At 39.9% G+C, this 19812-nt stretch overlaps 1 protein-coding gene across 1 annotated transcript in view; it reads right to left on the reverse strand.

Moving 5' to 3' along the window:
• Positions 1-91: 91 nt before the first annotated feature.
• HCLS1 (hematopoietic cell-specific Lyn substrate 1) overlaps positions 92-19812 on the reverse strand; it is a 32620-nt gene continuing 12899 nt past the window's right edge. Inside the window, exons 6-14 of the mRNA XM_070406288.1 lie at positions 17983-18037; positions 8119-8229; positions 7161-7216; positions 6448-6517; positions 5966-6177; positions 5130-5240; positions 4117-4372; positions 3911-3973; positions 92-3709 (exon numbers count right to left, since the gene is read on the reverse strand). Of these exons, the coding sequence (XP_070262389.1) occupies positions 3573-3709; positions 3911-3973; positions 4117-4372; positions 5130-5240; positions 5966-6177; positions 6448-6517; positions 7161-7216; positions 8119-8229; positions 17983-18037 (1071 nt within the window). The 3' untranslated portion in view covers positions 92-3572. The remainder of the gene's footprint in view (positions 3710-3910; positions 3974-4116; positions 4373-5129; positions 5241-5965; positions 6178-6447; positions 6518-7160; positions 7217-8118; positions 8230-17982; positions 18038-19812) is intronic.

A 19812-nucleotide genomic window follows, 5' to 3' on the forward strand; every position in this document is an offset into this window, starting at 1 on the left:
GACTGGAGGGCCGGAACAAAAGCATGGATGGAGTGTTTGTGTGAACTAATATAAATTCAAAGTAAACATCATTACATAAAAGGATACGGTCTTTTTTTTTTTTTTTTAGTTTTATTCATTTCAAACGGGCTGGATCCGGCCCGTGGGCCGTAGTTTGCCCACGGCTGTTCTAGACCAGTGATGGCAAACCTTTTGAGCTCGGCGTGTCAGCATTTTGAAAAACCCTAACTTAACTCTGGTGCCGTGTCACATATAGAAATTTTTTGATATTTGCAACCATAGTAAAACAAAGACATATTTTTGATATTTATTTTTATATATTTAAATGCCATTTAACAAAGAAAAATCAACCAAAAAAATGAGTTCGCGTGACACCTCTGACACGAGTAAGCCATCATAGATAAGGTAATCTTCCTGGATGGAAGATGTCATAGGTTCACCATCACTGTTCTAGACACATGGAGATATTAACTTGTGAATCGAATTAAGTGGAGCTGGTTTGTTTGGTGTGCCTGTATGCCCTGGGGTCATGTTCAAAAGCAGATTCCTTCAGCTCTCTCCCAGTGTAGCTGAAGCCAGGAAAGTTAAGCTATTTATCTTGTGTTTACATCCCTCTCACTGTAATTGGTGCCATTTTCTCAGTCCTAGCAGCCCTCAAACAAGTGAGAAAGGAGGGAAAGGAAGTCAGACACTGCGGGCAAGTAGAGAACAAAGAATTTAGCCAACAACAACAACAAAAATGAGGCTAGTTGATCTGGGTGCTTGTTGTTGCCTGGATCTCTCTCTGAACATGGTCTGAAGCTGGTGTAGATGAAGTAGGTGGCACCTCTGAGAAGAGTCAAGAAGCATTTGAGCAAGTCCCAGAACAGAAGTATGCTCATCTTTTCATTAGAATATGCCACTTGGAACTATTCGGTTATGTAACTCATTCTTATGGTTTGGTTTATATTGCACATTTGTATATAAGGCAACATTTTCTAAAAATACAGAGTGTGAGCTAAGATTTTATTTAGTGAAGATGAGTAACTTGAAACAACTAAACACTAAAGTGGGAGGGGGAGGAGAAGGAAGATTTCTTCAGTTATCGGTTCCATGTATTTTGGCTCAAGTCCTTCTTATATGAAAAAAGAAAGTTCCTAAAGTTCATTCTGGGTCTTTCATTTTACTAGAAGAAAAGAAAGAAAGGGGAGCCAAGGGAGATACAAATTAGGGGCTACTGTTAGATGGGAGAGAAGTATAGAGAAAGGAAGAGAGCAGAGGGCTTTCCCTTTGCAATCTGGGTGGGTGGGGGCAGGCAGGGCCCAGGGAGCAATCAGGACAGTGCCACACTGCTCTGTGGGCTGCACAGTTTCTGTCACACTTTCCTTGTTGCTGCCTTCACAGCAATATTGAATCAATCAACATCATCTAACACATTTTGTAAGATATCTAATTGTACATATTGCAGAAAAGCAGGATACCGCAGTATATGCACTGGTTTATACAAACAAGCACATTTTATGGTGAGAGGGCTGTTGGAGCAAAAGGAAAACCTTTTATGAGACTGAATTAGGCAGAAGATGATTTGATTAGTGCGGTAAGGCTGTAGTGAGTAGCATGGGCAGCAAGCATTATCTAACAGAGGCAAGACGGTTAGACATGGCTTCAGACTAAGAAGCACTGAGGGGAGTGGAAAGAGACAGTGTACCCAGGAATAGGAGCCTGGATGGAAGATGTCTATGAGGAGAGCCTTTGATGAGTATCACCACCAAGATAATCAGTTCAGAGCAGAAATCAGCCAAAGTGGAGGGAGAGGTCTGGAGAACTGAGGCAGTTCTGTAGAATTGTTGCTTTAATAGAACAGGGGTCTGGAAAAGAAGTTTCTGTCTTAAAATAAAGGGAAAAGTGAAAAAAGCAAGGAGGGACTTGGAGATGTAACCAGAAAACCACTGTAAAATTCTGATGTGTGTGTGATGGCAAATAAAACTGAAGTGAAGAAGGGGGTTGTGTATATCTATGACGGCTTACCTTTGTGTACTGGAAATCCCAACGTCTCTATAAGCAGAAATAAAAGCTGCTTTGCACTCTGAAAGGCTAACTGGGTGAATCTTGTAAGGTAGGGCTCGAGACAGATTTGTGATTCACTGGCATAGAAGTCATTGTGAAAACAAAGGAGTGTGTGTCTTGAAGAAAAGCCAGGGAGTAAGCCTGAGGGACATAGTGCTCCCAGCACGTGGGCAGCTCACAGCTTTAGGAAGTCTTGGAGCATCTGGAGATCTCGGTCACTAATCCTAGCTGCCACTCTCTTCTTCATCTTTGAAAGTTGGGCCCAACTTCTGATACTGGTTACAGCACAGACTTCTATGTCTTACTAACAAGATTCCCTACACCAACCAAATCTCTGGCTTTGATTTAGATTTTGTTCTGATTTTGCCTCACATCTCCTATCTCTGGCCTTCAGGAGCACAATGGCCTGGGCTAGGATAAACCCACCATGCCCTGTCCTCATTCTCCTCATCCCCATCCTTTGCTAGTGATTTGCTTGTTGCCCATCACTGGCTGTCTAAATGTCTTCACTGTTTTTCATATCATATTCATCCATGAACCACACAGAAGCTTCATGAGTTTTTTCCCATCTACCCACTTACTTGGCCATCAATTTCAGTCATCTAGCTACAAAGAAATTGGAACTTTCTTGAGTAGAGGACACTGTCTCTGATTAAATCCTCTATCACTTCATTGAAGCCTGTGTTCCTTTAGCTTTTGTCTTTTTTGTTGTTGTTGTTGCCAAATATCCCTTTTCCTCCTTCCTAATCTCTAATTTGTGCTGCTTCTTCAAGAATCTTCATCTCCTAGAAGAGTGTAGTCATTACTCCTAGGCAGAAGGTGGCTGGCCTCTCACAACTGCTGAAGCTAGTAGAAGTTCTACCTGGCCTCCTGTTCCCCACCTTACCACCATTCCCCAGGCTTATCTGTTAGGACTGGGTTTAAGTATAGCCTAAGGAAAAGGCTAGACATCAGGGCACAGAAGGATGGTCAGTGGTAGGAGGGAATCTTCTGGATATGCCTGAAGAGGGGAAGGAGAATTGGAGCCATGAGAGTCAAGGCCATTGAGAGATGCATAAAAAGTATTATGTACTTCAGCCTAGAGGTGAAACATAGTCCCACTTTATTTCCAATTTTAAGACTGAGCAGAGAAAAGGTATCTCTGCAGGGAAGGAAAGTAAGCAAACAGCACAACCAGGTAAACCAGGCAGTCTAAACATACCCTCCTAGGTAAGCAAACCAGGAAGCTCAGAGCACACAAAAGCAGAAGGCAGAGCTTGAGGTGTTAGAAGGAACACTCATGGGGAAGGAGGTGGGGCAACAAGATACATGTCTATGAGCTCACACAGAATAGAGAGGACAATGAAGGAGAGCTTTATCCTCATGCTATCTCTGCCCCAAACCCTAATGAAGGAGGAGAGAGAAATCTATCTAGAACATCAGGCAACTCATGACATCCTATTAGACACTTGCAGCAGATGGGAGGAAGTGGAGGCAGAGCCACTTTGATCATAGGAAGTCACAGTGCAGAATACAATCTGGGCCATTTACTGGAGAAGATTGACATAATTTGCAGGGAAGAGTCCAAAGTGACCGTGGCAACGTCCCCGCCACCAGCCCTCGTCCACCATCTCAATGTCAGTGATGATGTCATCTGGGTCAAAGGAAATCTCATCACTTCCCTCTGGAGAGGAAATTGACAGGATATTAGGATGGTTAGACAGGAATATCTTTATCCCTATACCCACTCTAAACCTCAGGAAGAGAAATAGCCCTGGTCTTCTTGATGCCAAGTCTGGACACTTCTGTGACCCTCAGAATTCATCCCTCTCTCTTGTTTCGAGGACCTTCAGACACCAGACCCCTCAGGTCACTCCCAACTTACCTCCTTGGTAATCATACAGGGCTCTCGCTGAGATCCCAGCCCCAGCCGGACAGCCTGATGATCCTGCATTATCAGAAACATAAACATGGTCTCACCAACATGCAAAACAAATAGGTTCTTCTGGGTAATGGGGCAATGCCTCCTTTTACACGCACCCCCCAAGACCTGACCAAATTCAGGAGCTGATTCTCCCTTCTACCACTCACCAGCCACGGAGGAGGGAAATGAGGCATCTTCAGGTTCTAGCACATCCTCATAGTCCCCTTCTAGTTCATCATCTTGCTCATTTCTGTCCATATGCGCAACATCCTCATAGTCATTCTCAGGCTCTGGCTCTGGCTCCAGCGCAGGCTCAGGCTCAGGCTCTGCTTCATATATAGGCTCTGCTTCATACACTGGCTCTTTCTCTACCTGGAGGCCTTCCAGAGTCCTGGGGGGCAAAGCTGGGGCCTCCTCATCATCCTGAGGAGAGACAGTGTGGAGCAGGGTAATTTGAATTCACCAGGAGCTGCCGCTCCAAAACCTTCCATTGGAGGACTGCTAAGACCACACCCATCACCATCATACCACTTCTACCCTCTACCCTTGCTTCCATTTAACAGCCTCTCCTAGGATACACAGTCATTCATCCATTCTTCATTCCTCAACCTCCACATCTACCCACCCACTCAAAACAGATGATAGGAGGGGAATGTAAAAGGTTTGAAGAAAGGGAAGTTGGAAGCAGATTCCTTGGAAGACCAAGAAAACATTGAAGCAAAAGCATATTATTGGGAATACCTCAGCTAGGGTGACCAGCTCTCTTTGTCTTCCCAGAACTGAGTTGTGTCCCAGAATGTAGGACTATAAATTTTTTTTTCTTCTTAAAAGAAGTGACTCTTTAAATTATCTATATATTGATTTCAGAGAGGAAGAAGAGGGAGTGAGAGATAGAAACATCAATAATGGGAGAGAAACATAGATTGGCTGGCTCCTGCATGCCCCCTACTGGAGATAGAGCCTGCAAACCAGGCATGTGCCCTGACTGAGAATCAAACGGTGACCTCCTGGTTCATAGGTGGATACTCAACCACAGAGCCACACCGGATGGGCAGGACTATCAGTATTGAGATCAGGACAGTCTCAGACAAACCAGGATGGTTGGTCATACTCTATGGCCCATCTTCCTAGGACATGAGGAGATGGGGAAGGGACAGAGAATCATTGGGGCTCTGCTTACCTCTGGGGGTTCTTGCCTTGAGGGCAAGGAAGGCAATGGATGTCCCTTGCTGGTTCTCACAGGCTCAGGCTCAGGCTCTGGCGAAGAGCAACTCCCTGCTGGAGGCCAGACCTACGGAGAACGAAGCATCTCTCCAGTAAGCAAGCAAGCCTCCATTTTCTCTCTTATACTGACTTGCAACACCCCCTCCTACCTCTGCCAATCCAAATCCAACTCATCCATCAAGATGGGCTCCAATCTGTAGTGATGGCTCTTTCCTCTCAGTTCCTGCAGCAATGATTGGCTATACCAGTGGTCGGCAAACTGCGGCTCGCGAGCCACATGCGGCTCTTTGGCCCCTTGAGTGTGGCTCTTCCACAAAATACCACATGCGGGGGCGCACATACAATGCGATTAAAACTTCATGGCCCATGCGCAGAAGTCGGTATTTTGTGGAAGAGCCACACTCAAGGGGCCAAAGAGCCGCATGTGGCTCGTGAGCAGCAGTTTGCCGACCACTGGGCTTACAGCTGGTGACCTGTCTTTCCGCAACCCAGGCATGTGCCCGGACTGGGAATCAAACCTGTGACCTCCCAGTTCATAGATCAATGCTCAACTGAACTATGCCCGCCAGGCTTCTATTATACTGTGTAAATCTTGCCCATTTTTCTAATATTCTTGTATATATGAGGCCCAATAACAGAATGAAATTTTCCTGAAGGCAGGGACAGCACTTACATAGAATTTGCTTAACACAGGGGAAGCCTGTACCTTATTTTCTACCAAAGATTTGGAACCTTTAGGCTCCTGTTTGGGCAGGGGTCCTGGATATGGATCCCAGAGCACCAAGCACTCACCTGTGAGGAGATTTTCTTAGGCAATGGGGCTGGCACCACTGACTCTTCCACAGTGGCTGCTGGTGGCTGAGCCTCGTGGCTGATCTTTACCAGGGCCTTTCTCTCCTGTTGCTTCTTAGCTATCTGCTGTGCTTTTTCTTCTTCTTCCCTCTTCTTCTTCTCCTCAGCCATGGACTCAAATTTTGCCTTCAGTCCACGGGCACCACTAGTAGCTGTAGACAGAGGCAAGAAGAATTAGGGCTCTCTTGAGTCAGGGGAGGGGATGGAAGTGTAGCACCTTAAGGATCTAGAGACATCTGTCTCTTTATCCTCTTAATCTAATTTTTCTAGGAGAAAGAACCTGGGAATATGAGGATAGGGGCCAAGTGTCCCTCAGCTAATCTAGGTAGTTTCAGGCATGGAGGAGGTCATCTGGGGAGAAGAAAGAGTGAGAAAGGAGAAGCAGTTGAGGAGCATAGAGAAAGGGAATTGTTAAGACTCACCAGCCTCTACGGGTGTCGTCTTCTTATAAGCTGTGGTTGGAGCCTCCATTTCATTGAAGCCAACAGCACTCTGCAGAAGAACAGTAGGTGTGTGTGGGGGGCGGGAGGCGGGGTATGAGGGTGGTGGTGGTGGTAAGGAAGTGGTAGTTACTCAGAAAGCAATATTAGGGATTGAGGCCACTGTAGGAGGTATCCTAACCATTTGATCCTCAACAGTTGGACAGGGTATTCTAATACTGTTGTTTTGTGGCAGAGAAAAGGGAAAAGAAGTTCTAAACTGGTGGGCTCAGCTCCTTTTTTTAATGTGCAGTGTACCTAGAATCCCACATCTCCAAATCCAGTTGCATGGAATGCAGCAAGGCCCTGGGTAATGCATGAAGAGGAACTGGTGCAGGGGAGATCAGTGCCATGGAGTGGGAAAAGACTGCAGATTGGGATAAAGAATGCCAAGCAATCAATGAAACTTTAAACATCATCTTTATCTGTCTCTTTGTCTCTCTCTGGCTCCCTTCCCTCGCCTCAGTTAAAGCTCAGGCTCAGAAGACATGCTCATTAGGCGCTGAGGGCAGTCCATGGGGAGTGCAGGACACCAGGAGGACAGCCCAGTACACCTAGCTTTTTCTACCTTTTTTCCAGCTTTGCTTCTCTTCTCCATGCACGTCCAGGGCAGTTTGGGAAACTATTCTCAAGACATTGGTACTCTGGTACTTTACCTTATCCACTCGGTCCTTCTGGATTCCATACTGACCACCAAAGCCCTTCGCATAATCTGCAGGACAGAAAGGTCTAAGAGTCATACAGGAGTTAAAATGCTGGACATGGGTGCGAAGAGGGAGCAGGGGGAAGAAAGACCAGAAGACAGAGAGGTGGATGACGAAGTATGAAAGTCAGCGGGGAGAGAGAGGCGAAGATGGGAAGAGAGGCAAAAGGACTGGAAGAAGAAACTTGGGAGAGAATGGAAGAGAGAAAGCTGGGAATTGGAAAACATAAAAAGAACAAAGTTACAGAAAAGGGGAAGATGATAAGGAAGAAACAGAAGAAAATAAGGACAGCCCTCCAGCCATCCCCTATGCATCTCAGAGAGGAAGGAGACCTCTCTATCCTCTGTGAGGCAGAGGGACCGGTAGGAATCATAGGCAAATCACACTCCTATCATCACCATCCTGTCTGTCTTCATCCTTTTCTCAGTGGTCCCTTCTCCTAAGCCTCCCTTTTCTGTCCTGCCCCTAATCTTACGGTTTTGCTCTCCACCACTGTTGGTTTACCTCCACTGACCCTCACACACATACACATTGTTTTTCACCCACCACCTCCACTGCACATCTGCCCCTCTATATTCTGGGTCCTCTGTGTCAGCTTCCAGAAAGGAAAGATGATGGTCCAGCAGGTGTGGCTCAGTGGTTAAGCATCAACTCATGCAACAAGAGGTCACCAGTTCAATTCTCAGTCAGGGCACATGCCCAGGTTCCAGGTTTTATCTTCAGTAGGGGTGTGCAGGAGACAGCTGATCAATGTCGATGTTTCTACCTCATAGATGTTTCTATTTCTCTCCCTCTCCCCCTTCCTCTCTCTCTAAAATCAATAAAAACATTAAAAATAAGTAAGAACAGAGAGGAAGGGCTAAGGCTCTGTGGTACTCTGTGACCTCCCTCCTCTCCAGTTCCGACTTACCTCTCTGCGATTCGTGTTTCTCTGTTTCTCCTTTGTAGTCATATCCCAGAGCTGCCTTGTCCCGCTTATCCTTTTCTACTCCATAACGGCCACCAAAGCCATGAGAGTAATCTGCGATGGAAGGAGCAGTCATAAGAGCCCATTCTCAGCCCACAGGAAAGAGCCATTGAAGAGAAAAGTCAAGAAGAATGGGTGACTGGGGTCTGGGAAGAGAGCAAGGCTCAAATATAGGTGAATTAAAGAGAAACGGTGTTCTAAGCCATCTTTTGTTCACTGTTTTTACCTTCTCTCTCTTACTTCCCTGCCAAGATGAGATGATCATTTCAATTTTCTCCCCTCTTCAAGGAAGGGAAAAGTACAAAGAGTATAAGGAGAAGCTGTGGGGGCCGGGGGAGGGGGAAGGCATATCTATATGAAATGTCTGCCTTTTCAGGGGATTGTCAAGGACGGGGAGAAAAAAAAGGACACATATATAATACCCTTTGTAATACTTTTAGCAAAACAATTAAAATTAAAATTTTTAAAAAAAGAAAGAAATGTCTGCCTTTTCCTATTTCCATAAAAAATTTAGAAATGTCAGCTAAAATAGAACAATTTTTGTTGTTGTTGTTAATAGTGAAGCTAAAAAAAAATTCCTGGCTACAAAAACAAATAGATAAATCAAAGCAGTAGATTGAGGGTACTTATGAGCTAATGGCACAGAAAACTCAAGGGTGTTTTAAGTCCCAAGCTTATTGCTTAGGTTTAGAATCTAGGATCTGAGGGTCTGATTTCTAGAAATAAACAGAGGGCCGACGAGCAGGAAATGAATCTCTGCCCACTGCTATAAAAGAGTTTTAGAAAAACTCTATTCACTTGTCCAGGGAAATGGTGAGGGGGCTTGTAGTTTGTTCAGCAACAAACTATAGGGAGGAAATTTACCTAAGAGACTTGGAAACTACAGTCTCACACCTGAGTGTATGGAACACAAATATCTAATTGTACACTACTTATATGTGAATTCTAAGCTGAGAAATTAATTTAAATACTTATCTAAGAAAATATATACCACAGAAAGAGTAAGGATCAGAAAGATGTCACGAATATGAGGCAAAGTTGACCTCAAGACAAAATGCATTATAAGAGATAAGAGAGACTATATATATATAAAAGTGTAAGCAACCGAACGACGAAATGACTGAGTGACGTGCACTGGCCACCAGGGAACAGACTCTCAACGCACAGGATTGGGCTCCCTCCTGTCTGGATCAGGTTTGTGGCGATCGGGCTGAAACTGGCTATAAGACATCCCCTGAGGGTTCCCGGATTGAGAGAGGGCACAGGCCAGGATGAGGGACTCCACTGGTGCATGAATCCATGCACTGGGCCTCTAGTCCTATATAATAAAAGCCTAATATGCTAAGTGTCCGACTGTTCATTCGACTGTTTGACTAGTCGCTATTATGCATACTGACCACCAGGGAGCAGACGCTCTGACCCATTGGTTAGCTTGCTGCTGGGGTCCAGCTGATGGGGACTGGGCGAAATGGGCCAGACACACCTTGGACCCATCCCATGGTCTCTCCTTGGCCCCAATCATGCACCGTTGGGGTCCCTCAGCCTGGCCTGCACCCTCTCACAATCCAGGACCCCTTGGGGGATGTCAGAGAGCCAGTTTCAGCCTGATCCCTGCAGGCCAGGCTGAGGGACCCCACTGGTACACGAATCCATGCACTGGGCCTCTAGTACAATAATAAGAAAACAATTCATCATTCATCAGTAATATGAATGCTGGCATAATCTTATTAACAGAAACAAAATTCATGAAGCAAAAACTGACAGAAGCAGAAAGAAAAAGAGACAAATTCATATCATAGTTGAAAATGTTAACACCTTTCTCTCATGAATTGATAGAAATTTAGACAAAAGAATCTAAAATTATAGGTCTAAATTACATTATCAACAAGACCCAGTTGACAATTACAGAACACTATAGACTCAAACTGCAATATACATTTTTTAATGTACATTGGTACATTCACCTAGATCATATGCTGAGCCATAAGTTTTTAATACTTTCAAAAAATTGAAATAGTAGATGCCATATTCTCTGGTCACAATAGAATTAAATTAATAATAAAATTATCTAGAAAATTCCCCCCAATATTTGGAACATGAAGAGTCTTCTTTGACTCTTGGGTCAAAGAAGAAATCATAAAGGAAATGAATAAAAATTTAAACACACATGACATTGTGAAATGCAGCAAAAGCAGTATTTAGAGAGAAATATATAGTTTCAAGTGCATATACAGGAAATAAAGGCTTAAAACTCAATTACCTGAGTCTATTCCTTTAGAAGCTAGAAAAAGAACAAACTAAACTCACTTTAAATTGAAGAAAAAAAAGATAAAAGCAGAAATCAATGCAATTTTAAAGACAAGTGAACAATAAAGAAAATGAGAAAAGTCAAACATTAGTTCTTTGCAAACAAGCAAAAACTCATAGACACAGACAACAGAGGGAAAGGGGGTAGGAGTAGTAAAGGGGGTCAAATACATGGTGACAGAAGATGATTTGCCTTTGGGTGATGGGCACACAATGTAATATACAGATCATGAATCATAGAAATATACACTTGGAACCTACATAATCTTATTAACTAATGTCATGCCAATAAATTTAATAAAAATACTTTTTGAAAAGTTAGTTCTTTGAAAAGAAAAGAAACTGATAAACTTATAGGAAGAATAATCAATTAAAAAGAGAAAAAACAGATTAATAATATGAAATGAAAGTGAGCACATCACTACAGATATTGCAGAGGTTAGAAAGAGTATAAATAAATTTATGTAAATAAATTTGACAACATAGATAAATGTAAAACTTCCTTGAAAACACCATCCTATATAATAAAGAGCTAATATGCTAATTAGACTGGACAGCAGAACGACTGTCTGGACAACCTTCCGATGAAGCCGGGGCTATGAGGTCAGGGCTGTGAGGGCCGAGCCCCTTGGTATGAAGCAGAGCCTATATATGCACAAATTTTGTGCATCAGGCCTCTAAGTATATCATAACTGACTAAAAAAAAAAATGAAAAAAAATGAAAGACTAAATAGATCTACATCTATTTAAATTGAATTTATAGTGAAAAAATATATTTTAAATGGTCCTTTACTATTAAGACTTCTAAAATTAAGCCAGACATAAAGGCAAGATTTCTATGTATGGCAAACTAAATCAAACCACAGCCCATGAAATTCTCATAAAACAAATCTCTCTCCCCCACTGAAATAAATTCACAAACAAAAATCACAACCCTCAACAAAATAAATAACCATGAAGAAAATAAAATAACCATAGAAAAATTGGCACCCCCAAGAACTGCAAATAATATAATAATATAAAATAAACTATAAAATAAATATTTTTAAAAAATGATTAAAGAGCTTAAAGAACTGGTGAGGTGGTGAGGTGCGGGGGGGGGGGGGGGGGGGGATATATAATAAAAGCAACAGGCCATAGCCAGGTAGCTCAGTTGGTTAGAGTGTCGTCCTGATAATGTCAAGGTTGTGGGGTTTGATTTTTTGTCAGGTCACATACAAGAAACAACCAATGAATGCATAAATAAGTGAAACTACAAATCAATGTTTCTCTCTCTCTCTCTCTCTCTCTCTCTCTCTCTCAAATTAATAAAAATAAATTTTAAAAAATGAAAGCAACAGGACATTATGGAAAAAGAATCAGGAGATTTAAAATAGAACCAAGGGAAACTTCCAGAAATGAAAATATCTGATAGAAAGTTAAATACTTAATAGTTAGCTTAAATAATTACTAAAGCCAGCTGAAGAGATAATTAGTGAACTTAATATAAATCCAAAGTAGTTACTCAGAATGCAGCACCAGGAGATAAATAAATGGAAATAGAGAAGAGAAATTAAGAGATATCAAGAACACAACTTATCAAAAATTTTGAGATGCAGTAAAAGCAGTGCTTAAGGAAAAACTTACAGCATTAAATGCATATTAGAAAAGAAGAAAGAAAAATTAAGATTCAGTAATCTAAGTTTCCACCTTAGGAAACTAGAAAAGAAGAGCAAATTAAATTTAAAGTAAGCTGAAGAAAAAAAATTAGAGAAAAAATAAATAAAATTGAAAACAGCAAATTAATAGAGAAAATCAATAAAACAAAAGCTGGTTCTTTGAAAAGGTCAATAAGTCACTAAGCCTCTAGCCAAAGCTAATAAAAAAGGGGAGGATACAAATTAATAAGATCACAAATGAAAGAGGAGACATCTCTACAGATCCCATGGAAATTAAAAGGATAATAAAAGAATACTATGAACAACTTTATGCCCACAAATTTGAAAATCTAGATGAAATAGAACAATTCTTGGAAAGACACAATCTTCCAAAACTCACACAAGAAGAAACATGATATGAGTAGGCCTATATTTATTAAAGAAATTGAATCAATAATTAATAATCTTCCAAAACAGAAAACACCAGGCCCTGATAGGTTCATTGGCGAATTCTACGAAATATTTAAGGGAAAAAATATGTATCAATTCTCTACAAACTCTTTCAGAGAATAAAATCACAGGGAATAATTTCTAACTAATTCTAATAGGCCAGCATTACTCTAATACCAAAACCAAAGATATTACAAGAAAGAAAACTATAGACCAATATCTCTCAAAAACATAGTTTCAAAAATCCTCAACTAAATATTAGCAAATTGAATCCAACAATATATGAAAAGAATTATATACCACGACCAAGTAGGATTTATCCAAAGTATGAAAGGCTGGTTCAGCATTTGAAAATCAATTAACGCAATCCATCAACAGACTAAAAAAATAAAACCACAGGATCTTTTCAATAGATACAGAAAAAAAGCATTTGACCAAATCCAACATCTCTTCTTTTAAAAAAAGAAAACAAAAAACTTAGTAAACCAGAAATAGAGGGGAACATTCTAAACTTAATAAAGACAATTTACCAAAACCCTACAGCTAACATCATACCTAAATGGTAAGAAACTTGAATCTTTCCCATTATGATCAGGTACAAGGTAAGGATGGCTCCTCTCATCATTCTTTTCAACATTGCACAGGAAGTCCTTGCTAATGCCATAAGGCAAGAAAAGGAAATAAAAGGTACACAGACTGGAAAGAAAGATATAAAATTGTCTTTCTTTACAGATGACATGATGGTCTGTGTAGAAAATCCAAAGAATTGATATGCATATTCTTGAAACTAATAAGTGATTATAGTAAGGTTGCAGAATATAAGATTATATACAAAAGTCTATTGCTTTCCTACATACCAACCATGAACAACTAAAATTTGCAATTAAAATACAATACAGCCTTAACCAGTTTGGCTCGGTGGATAGAGCGTCAGCCTGTGGACTGAAAGGTCCCAGGTTCGATTCCGGTCAAAGGCATGTACCTTGGTTGTGGGCACATCCCCAGTAGGGGGTGTGCAGGAGGCAGCTGATCGATGTTTCTCTCTCATTGATGTTTTCAACTCTCTACCCCTCTCTCTTCTTCTCTGTAAAAAACCAATAAAATATATTTTAATAAAATAAAATACATTTACATTAGCAACTCCAATAAAGAAATACTCAGGTATAACTTTTAAAAATACACAAGATCTATATAAGGAAAATCCTGATTAAGTAAACCATAGAAGAACTAAGTAATGGAGATATATTATATGCTCATGGATAGGAAGACTCAATATTGTCATGAAGTCAGTTCTTCCCAGATTGATCCATAGATGGAATGCAATCAAAATCAAAATCCCAGCAAGTAATTTTTTGGATATTGACACTTGATTCTAAAGTTTATATGGAGAGGCAGAAGACCCTAAGCCAACACAATACTGAAAAAGTAGCCAACATAAAGTTGGAAGACTGGTGCTATTTGACTTTAAGCCTTGCTATAAAGTTACAGTAATTAAGACAATGTAGTGAAAGAATAGACAGATAGATCAATGAAACAGAATAAAGAGCCCAGAAATAGACCCCATAAATATAGTCAACTATTCCTTGACAAAGGAGCAAAGGCAATATAATGGAGAGAAAATAGACTTTTCAACAAATAGTACTGGAACAACTGGACATTCATATGCAAAACAAAAATGAATCTAGATATAGACATAATACTTTTTACAAAAATTAACTCAAAATAGCCAAAACCGGTTTGGCTCAGTGGATAGAGCGTCGGCCTGCGGACTGAAAGGTCCCGAGTTCGATTCCGGTCAAGGGCATGTACCTGGGTTGCGGGCACATCCCCCGTGGGAGATGTGCAGGAGGCAGCTGGTCGATGTTTCTCTCCCATCGATGTTTCTAACTATCTATCTCTCTCCCTTCCTCTCTGTAAAATATCAATAAAATATATAAAAAAAAAATTAACTCAAAATAGATCATAGACTAAAATGTAAAATGCAAAACTATAAAACTCCTTGCCCTGGTTGGTTTGTTCAGTGGTTAGAGTGTTGGCTCTTGAACCAAAGGATAGTGGGTTCGACCCCTGGCGCCAGTCAGGGTGCATGCAGAAGGCAACCAATTGATGTGTTTCTCTCACATCAATATTTCTCTCTCTCTCTCTTCACCCCTCCTCCCTCCCTTCCACTCTCTCCTAAAAAAAATGAAAAAAAAAATATCATTGGGTGAGGAGATATATATATATATATATATGTATATATATATATATATATCCTTTAAGATAATGTAGGAGAAAACCTAGATGACCTTAGGTATGGCGATCTTTTTAGATACAATCCATGAAAGAAATAATTGATAAGCCTGGACATAATTAAAATTAAAAAATTGCTTCATGTAAGACAATGTCAAGGAAATGAGAAGACAAGCCATAGACTGGGAGGAAATATTTGCAAAAGACACACTGATAAAGAACGGTTATCCAAACTATACAAAGAACTCTTAAAACTCAACAATTAAAAAACAATTTTAAAAATGTGCCAAAGATCTTAGCAAACATCTTACCAAAGAAGATATACAGATGACAAATATGCATATAAAAAGATGCTTTAAATCATATGTCATCAGGAAAATGTAAATTAAAATGAGACAGTAAGTATATGCCTATTTCAATGGCCCAAATCCAGAACACTCACAATACCAAATGCTGGTGAGGATGTGGAGCAACAGGAACTCTTATACATTGCTGGTGGGAATGAAAAATGATACTTTGGAAAACAGTTTGGTAATTTCTTACAAATCTAAACATACCATCAACAAAACAAAAAGATAACCTACTGAAAGAAAAAATATTTGCCAATGATACATTCAATAGGGGGTTACTATAAAAAATTTATAAAGAACTCATATAACTCAACACCAACAAAACAAACAATCCAATGAAAAAATGGGCAGAGAACCTGAATAGGACATATGAAAAAAAGTTCAATGTCACTAATCATCAGAAAATGAGAATTAAAACCACAACCAGATGTCACCCCATATCTGTCAGAGTGGCTGTTATCAACAAATCAACAAACAACAAATGTTGGCAAGAATGTGGAGAAAGGGAACCCTCGTGTACTGTTGATGGGAATGTATATTGGTGCAGCATCTATGGAACACAGTATAGAAGTTCCTCAAAAAATTAAAAATTGAATTATTTTATGACCCAGTGATTCCACTTCAGGGTATATATCTGAAGAAACCCAAAACACTAACTCAAAAAAATATATACACCCTTATGCTCATTACCAAGATATGGAAACAACCCAAGTGCCCATCAACAGACGAGTGGATAAAAAAGTGGTGGTATAGCTATACAATGGAATATTACTCAGCGATAACAATGCATGAAATCTTACCATTTACAACAGCCTGGTAAGACAGAGAAAGACAAATATTATATGATTTCACTTATATGTGGGATCTAAAGAGCACAACAAACCAACAAAATAGAAACATACTCAAAGATACCAAGGAAAGACTGATGGTTGTCAGAATGGAGGAGGGTTGGGGGACTAGGTGAAAAAGGTAAAGGTTTGAGTAGTATAAATTGGTAGTACAAAATAGTCATGGGAATGTCAAGTACAGCATAGGGAATATAGTCAATAATATTGTAATAACTGTATGATGCCAGGTTGGTACTTGGAATATCAGGTGGACCACTTTGTAAAGTATATGACTGTCTAACCACTATGTTGTGCACCTGAAACTAATACAAAGTAATATTGAATATAAACTTTAATTGAAAAAAATTAAAAATTGGTAAAAGAGTGAATGCAGACTTAGGGTAATTATGATGTATCAATGTAGATTCGTCCTTGGTAAAAAAAAAGGTGGGGGGGTGTATGGTAAATCTCTGTACCTTCCTCTCAATTTTGTTGTAAGTCTAAACTTTCTTTTTGAAAAAAGAGGTATCAGCCTGCCAGGCATGGCTCAGTGGTTGAACATTGACCTATGAACCAGGAGGTCACAATTCGGTCCCCAGTCAGGGCACATGTCTGGGTTGGGGGGTCAATCTCCAGCAGGGGTCATGCAGGAGGCAGCCTATCAATGCTTCTCTCTCATCATTGATGTTTCTATCTCTCTCTTCCTCTCCCTTCCTCTCTGAAATCAATAAAAAGAGAGAGAGAGAGATCAAGAAGATAATGAAAAGTTCGAATACACGTCTAATATAAGTTGCAGAAGAATAAAAAAGAGAGGAAAGTCATCATCAAAACAAAACAAAACAAAAAGCCTGAGGACTTTCCATAATGAGTACTTTGCAGGTTGAAGAGGACTGATGTCTCATGTAAAATAATAAAAATAGATCCAACATCTTGACATATTCTGATAATATTTCAGAATATCAGAGACAAAAGAAAACCTTTCATAAAATAAAATTTAAGAAAACAGAGATACAGAGGCAGTAAAGCATCGAACAGACTGTCAAATTACAGTGGGAAGGCTGGGGCGTGTTGGGGAGTGGGGGAAAGAGATCAACCAAGGACTTGTATGCATGCATATAAGCACAACCAATGGACACATGACACTGTGGGGGGTGGGATGAGGGGCATGTGACAGGGGGTAGGGGAGGCTGGGGGAAGGTCAATGGCGGGGGAAGGAGATATATGTACTACTATGTGTAATACTTTAAACAATAAAATTAAATTAAAAAAAGAAAAAGAAAACAGAGATAAGACATATTATCTACAAAGAAATGATGATGACATGAGAGATACCAGAGACAATGAAATAATATCTGCAAAGTAATGAATGGAAAATAATAATGAAGAGTGGAAGAAAATAAGAGATTTTTAAAAAGAAAGCCTGAGAGTTCCTTCATAGACTCACTGAAAGAATTATCAAAGGGTATACTTTAGAAAGAAGAAAATAGAAGAAGCCAGGAGGAAACAATGAAATACAGCAAACAATGATGAGGGGGAGTTGGTAAATATGTGAGTCAATTTAAATAAGTATTTACTAGGTAACAATCATGATTCAATTTTGTGGGGTTTATCAACACATAGAACCAATATACCAGGTAATAATAACTGTCCAGCTGGTACAAAGAATGTAGAATGCAAAAAGAATGCAATTAAAATATTCTATATATCTTATATTATGCAGGAAGATATAATGTTTAAATTTAAGTCAGAGATGCATGTTACAACTTAAGGATAACCTCCTAAAATAAAGGTGTAGAATACCTTATTTTTAATCTATTAGGGAAAAAAGGGGGGGACTAAATAAAACTTGATCAATCTCATAGAAAGTGGTAAAGGAGAAAGGAAGAAGCAAGTACACAGTTGGATTTTAAAATAAATGAAATAGTGAGGAAGTGGGTTATGGAACTAAAAGGGAGTTGACAGCTGTGGCTATTTGAAGTCTGAGCAGAACAGCAGGGTCCTTGCCTTTCTGAGATGCGTGTTTCTCCACTTCTCCTTTGTAATCAAAGCCAACTGCTGACTACAAAGAAAAGGAGAGAAAATTGGTTAGTCAGAGCTGACAGTGCTTCCCCTCTCTCATTTATCCTTGCTCCCAGCTTAGCCCAGAGGTTCATTTATAGGGGCTCAGGCCTGTGTATGAGGGTTTAATGTAGAAATAGATAGTACTGACAGGCTAGTGTAGAGGCAGCGTGCTACAAATCAGTGAACATGGACTCTGGACACAGACAGTTCTAGATTCAAATTCCACCTCCCATAATTAGAGTTGTTTAACTTTACACATGCCCTTTAATATTTGAGCCTCAATCTCTTCAAATATAAAATGAAAATAGATATACCTGTTTTATTAACCTCAACTGTAAAATGGAAGAAATGATCCCTCTTCATTTGGGATGTTGTGAGAACTAAATGGGGCAAAGTATGTAAAGTGTTTTCATTGGGTTACTCAGTAAATTAGTGCTTTGCTTCCTAACCCTCATGACAGTAAAATGGGATAATAATTCCTTGAAAACTATAAAACACTGTAGACATGTAAGAAATAGCATCCTATTCCTAACTAATTATGCTGTGCCTCTTCTCTTTCCCTACACAGAGATGTGGGTTTTGGTGGGATGAGAGGCAACCAGGAGAGTCTGGATCCTCGCCGCTCCTGGGACTGGACATAAGTAAGTAAGTATTGACCAACACCTAACATCACCAACTGGCTCAGTAACTATGGGTCTCTAAGTGAGTCTAGATTTTGCATGGTAAAGCTAGTAGTAGGTAATGTTGCTTGATTTACATGACACACTGATTGTTTAGGTGATTCAATTTGTGGCTGTGAGGCACAAGATGAAAGAAAGAAGAATGAAATGTTAGGAAGAGGCCAAGATGGAAGAAAAATTCCAACCTGATTAGAGGAGACCATAACATGCTCCATATTCCATTACTGCCTTAAAACATTGCCCTCTGCATATTTCCTTTCCTTTATAGTATGTTTTTAACTTTTCTGGTGTTTTTCCCTACAGTAAAATAACATCTAACACTTAGCTTTAAGGATTCGGGCCCACCGAATAAACAACTGAAGGTTAGAAAGGAATTTCAGCAGCTATGAAGGAGATGTCTTCTTTGTGTGGCTGCAGGGGAAACATACTATTCTGCACCCACCACAATGCAAGACCAAAGAATCTGATCTACTAAGGAGTGAAACTGACAACATCAGTGAGTTATCAATTGCACTCTTGTGACCACTCTGTCATCTGTAATCGTCCTTTTTTTCCTCTCTTTAAAACTACTTTTTTGTTTGTATGTTTTGTACAAAGGAATCTTTAAACACCTGGACTTCAGAGATTTGGTGCTAAGTCTTGTTAAAAGTAACCTTTACCTTCTAAAACATTGTCACCCTAATTAGTTGTTTTACTTGATTATTTTTTAATTGATTATTTGCTGCCATGGTAATAACATTTAAGCTGACATCTCTATTTTCCTGAAAAGCATAAATATACAGGGTGTCCCCTAAAAATGTATACACATCTTGAATGATTATACAGTCAGTGTTTACTAACATACAGTTCAGTTTCAAAATTAAGTGAGCTATCAGTTGTTAAAGTGTGGATACATTTTGGGGGGACACCCTATATTTATAAGGTGTTTATGTTTGACCAAAAGAGGAGCTTTGGAACTTCCCTCTTCTCTCTTCTCTCTTCATATAGACAAGGTATAACAAGAATCAATGGTTTGAGGGATTCCTTATTCAAACAAAGTTTGAGAGTCTTTGTCTCATTTAAATTACTACCTTTCAGCTCAGTATGTGGCCCC

This window comes from Myotis yumanensis, unplaced genomic scaffold (assembly GCF_028538775.1).
Source record: "Myotis yumanensis isolate MYYU_CA2020_CCGP unplaced genomic scaffold, mMyoYum1.0.hap1 SCAF_2, whole genome shotgun sequence".
In the NCBI taxonomy this organism is placed as follows: Eukaryota; Metazoa; Chordata; class Mammalia; order Chiroptera; family Vespertilionidae; genus Myotis; species Myotis yumanensis.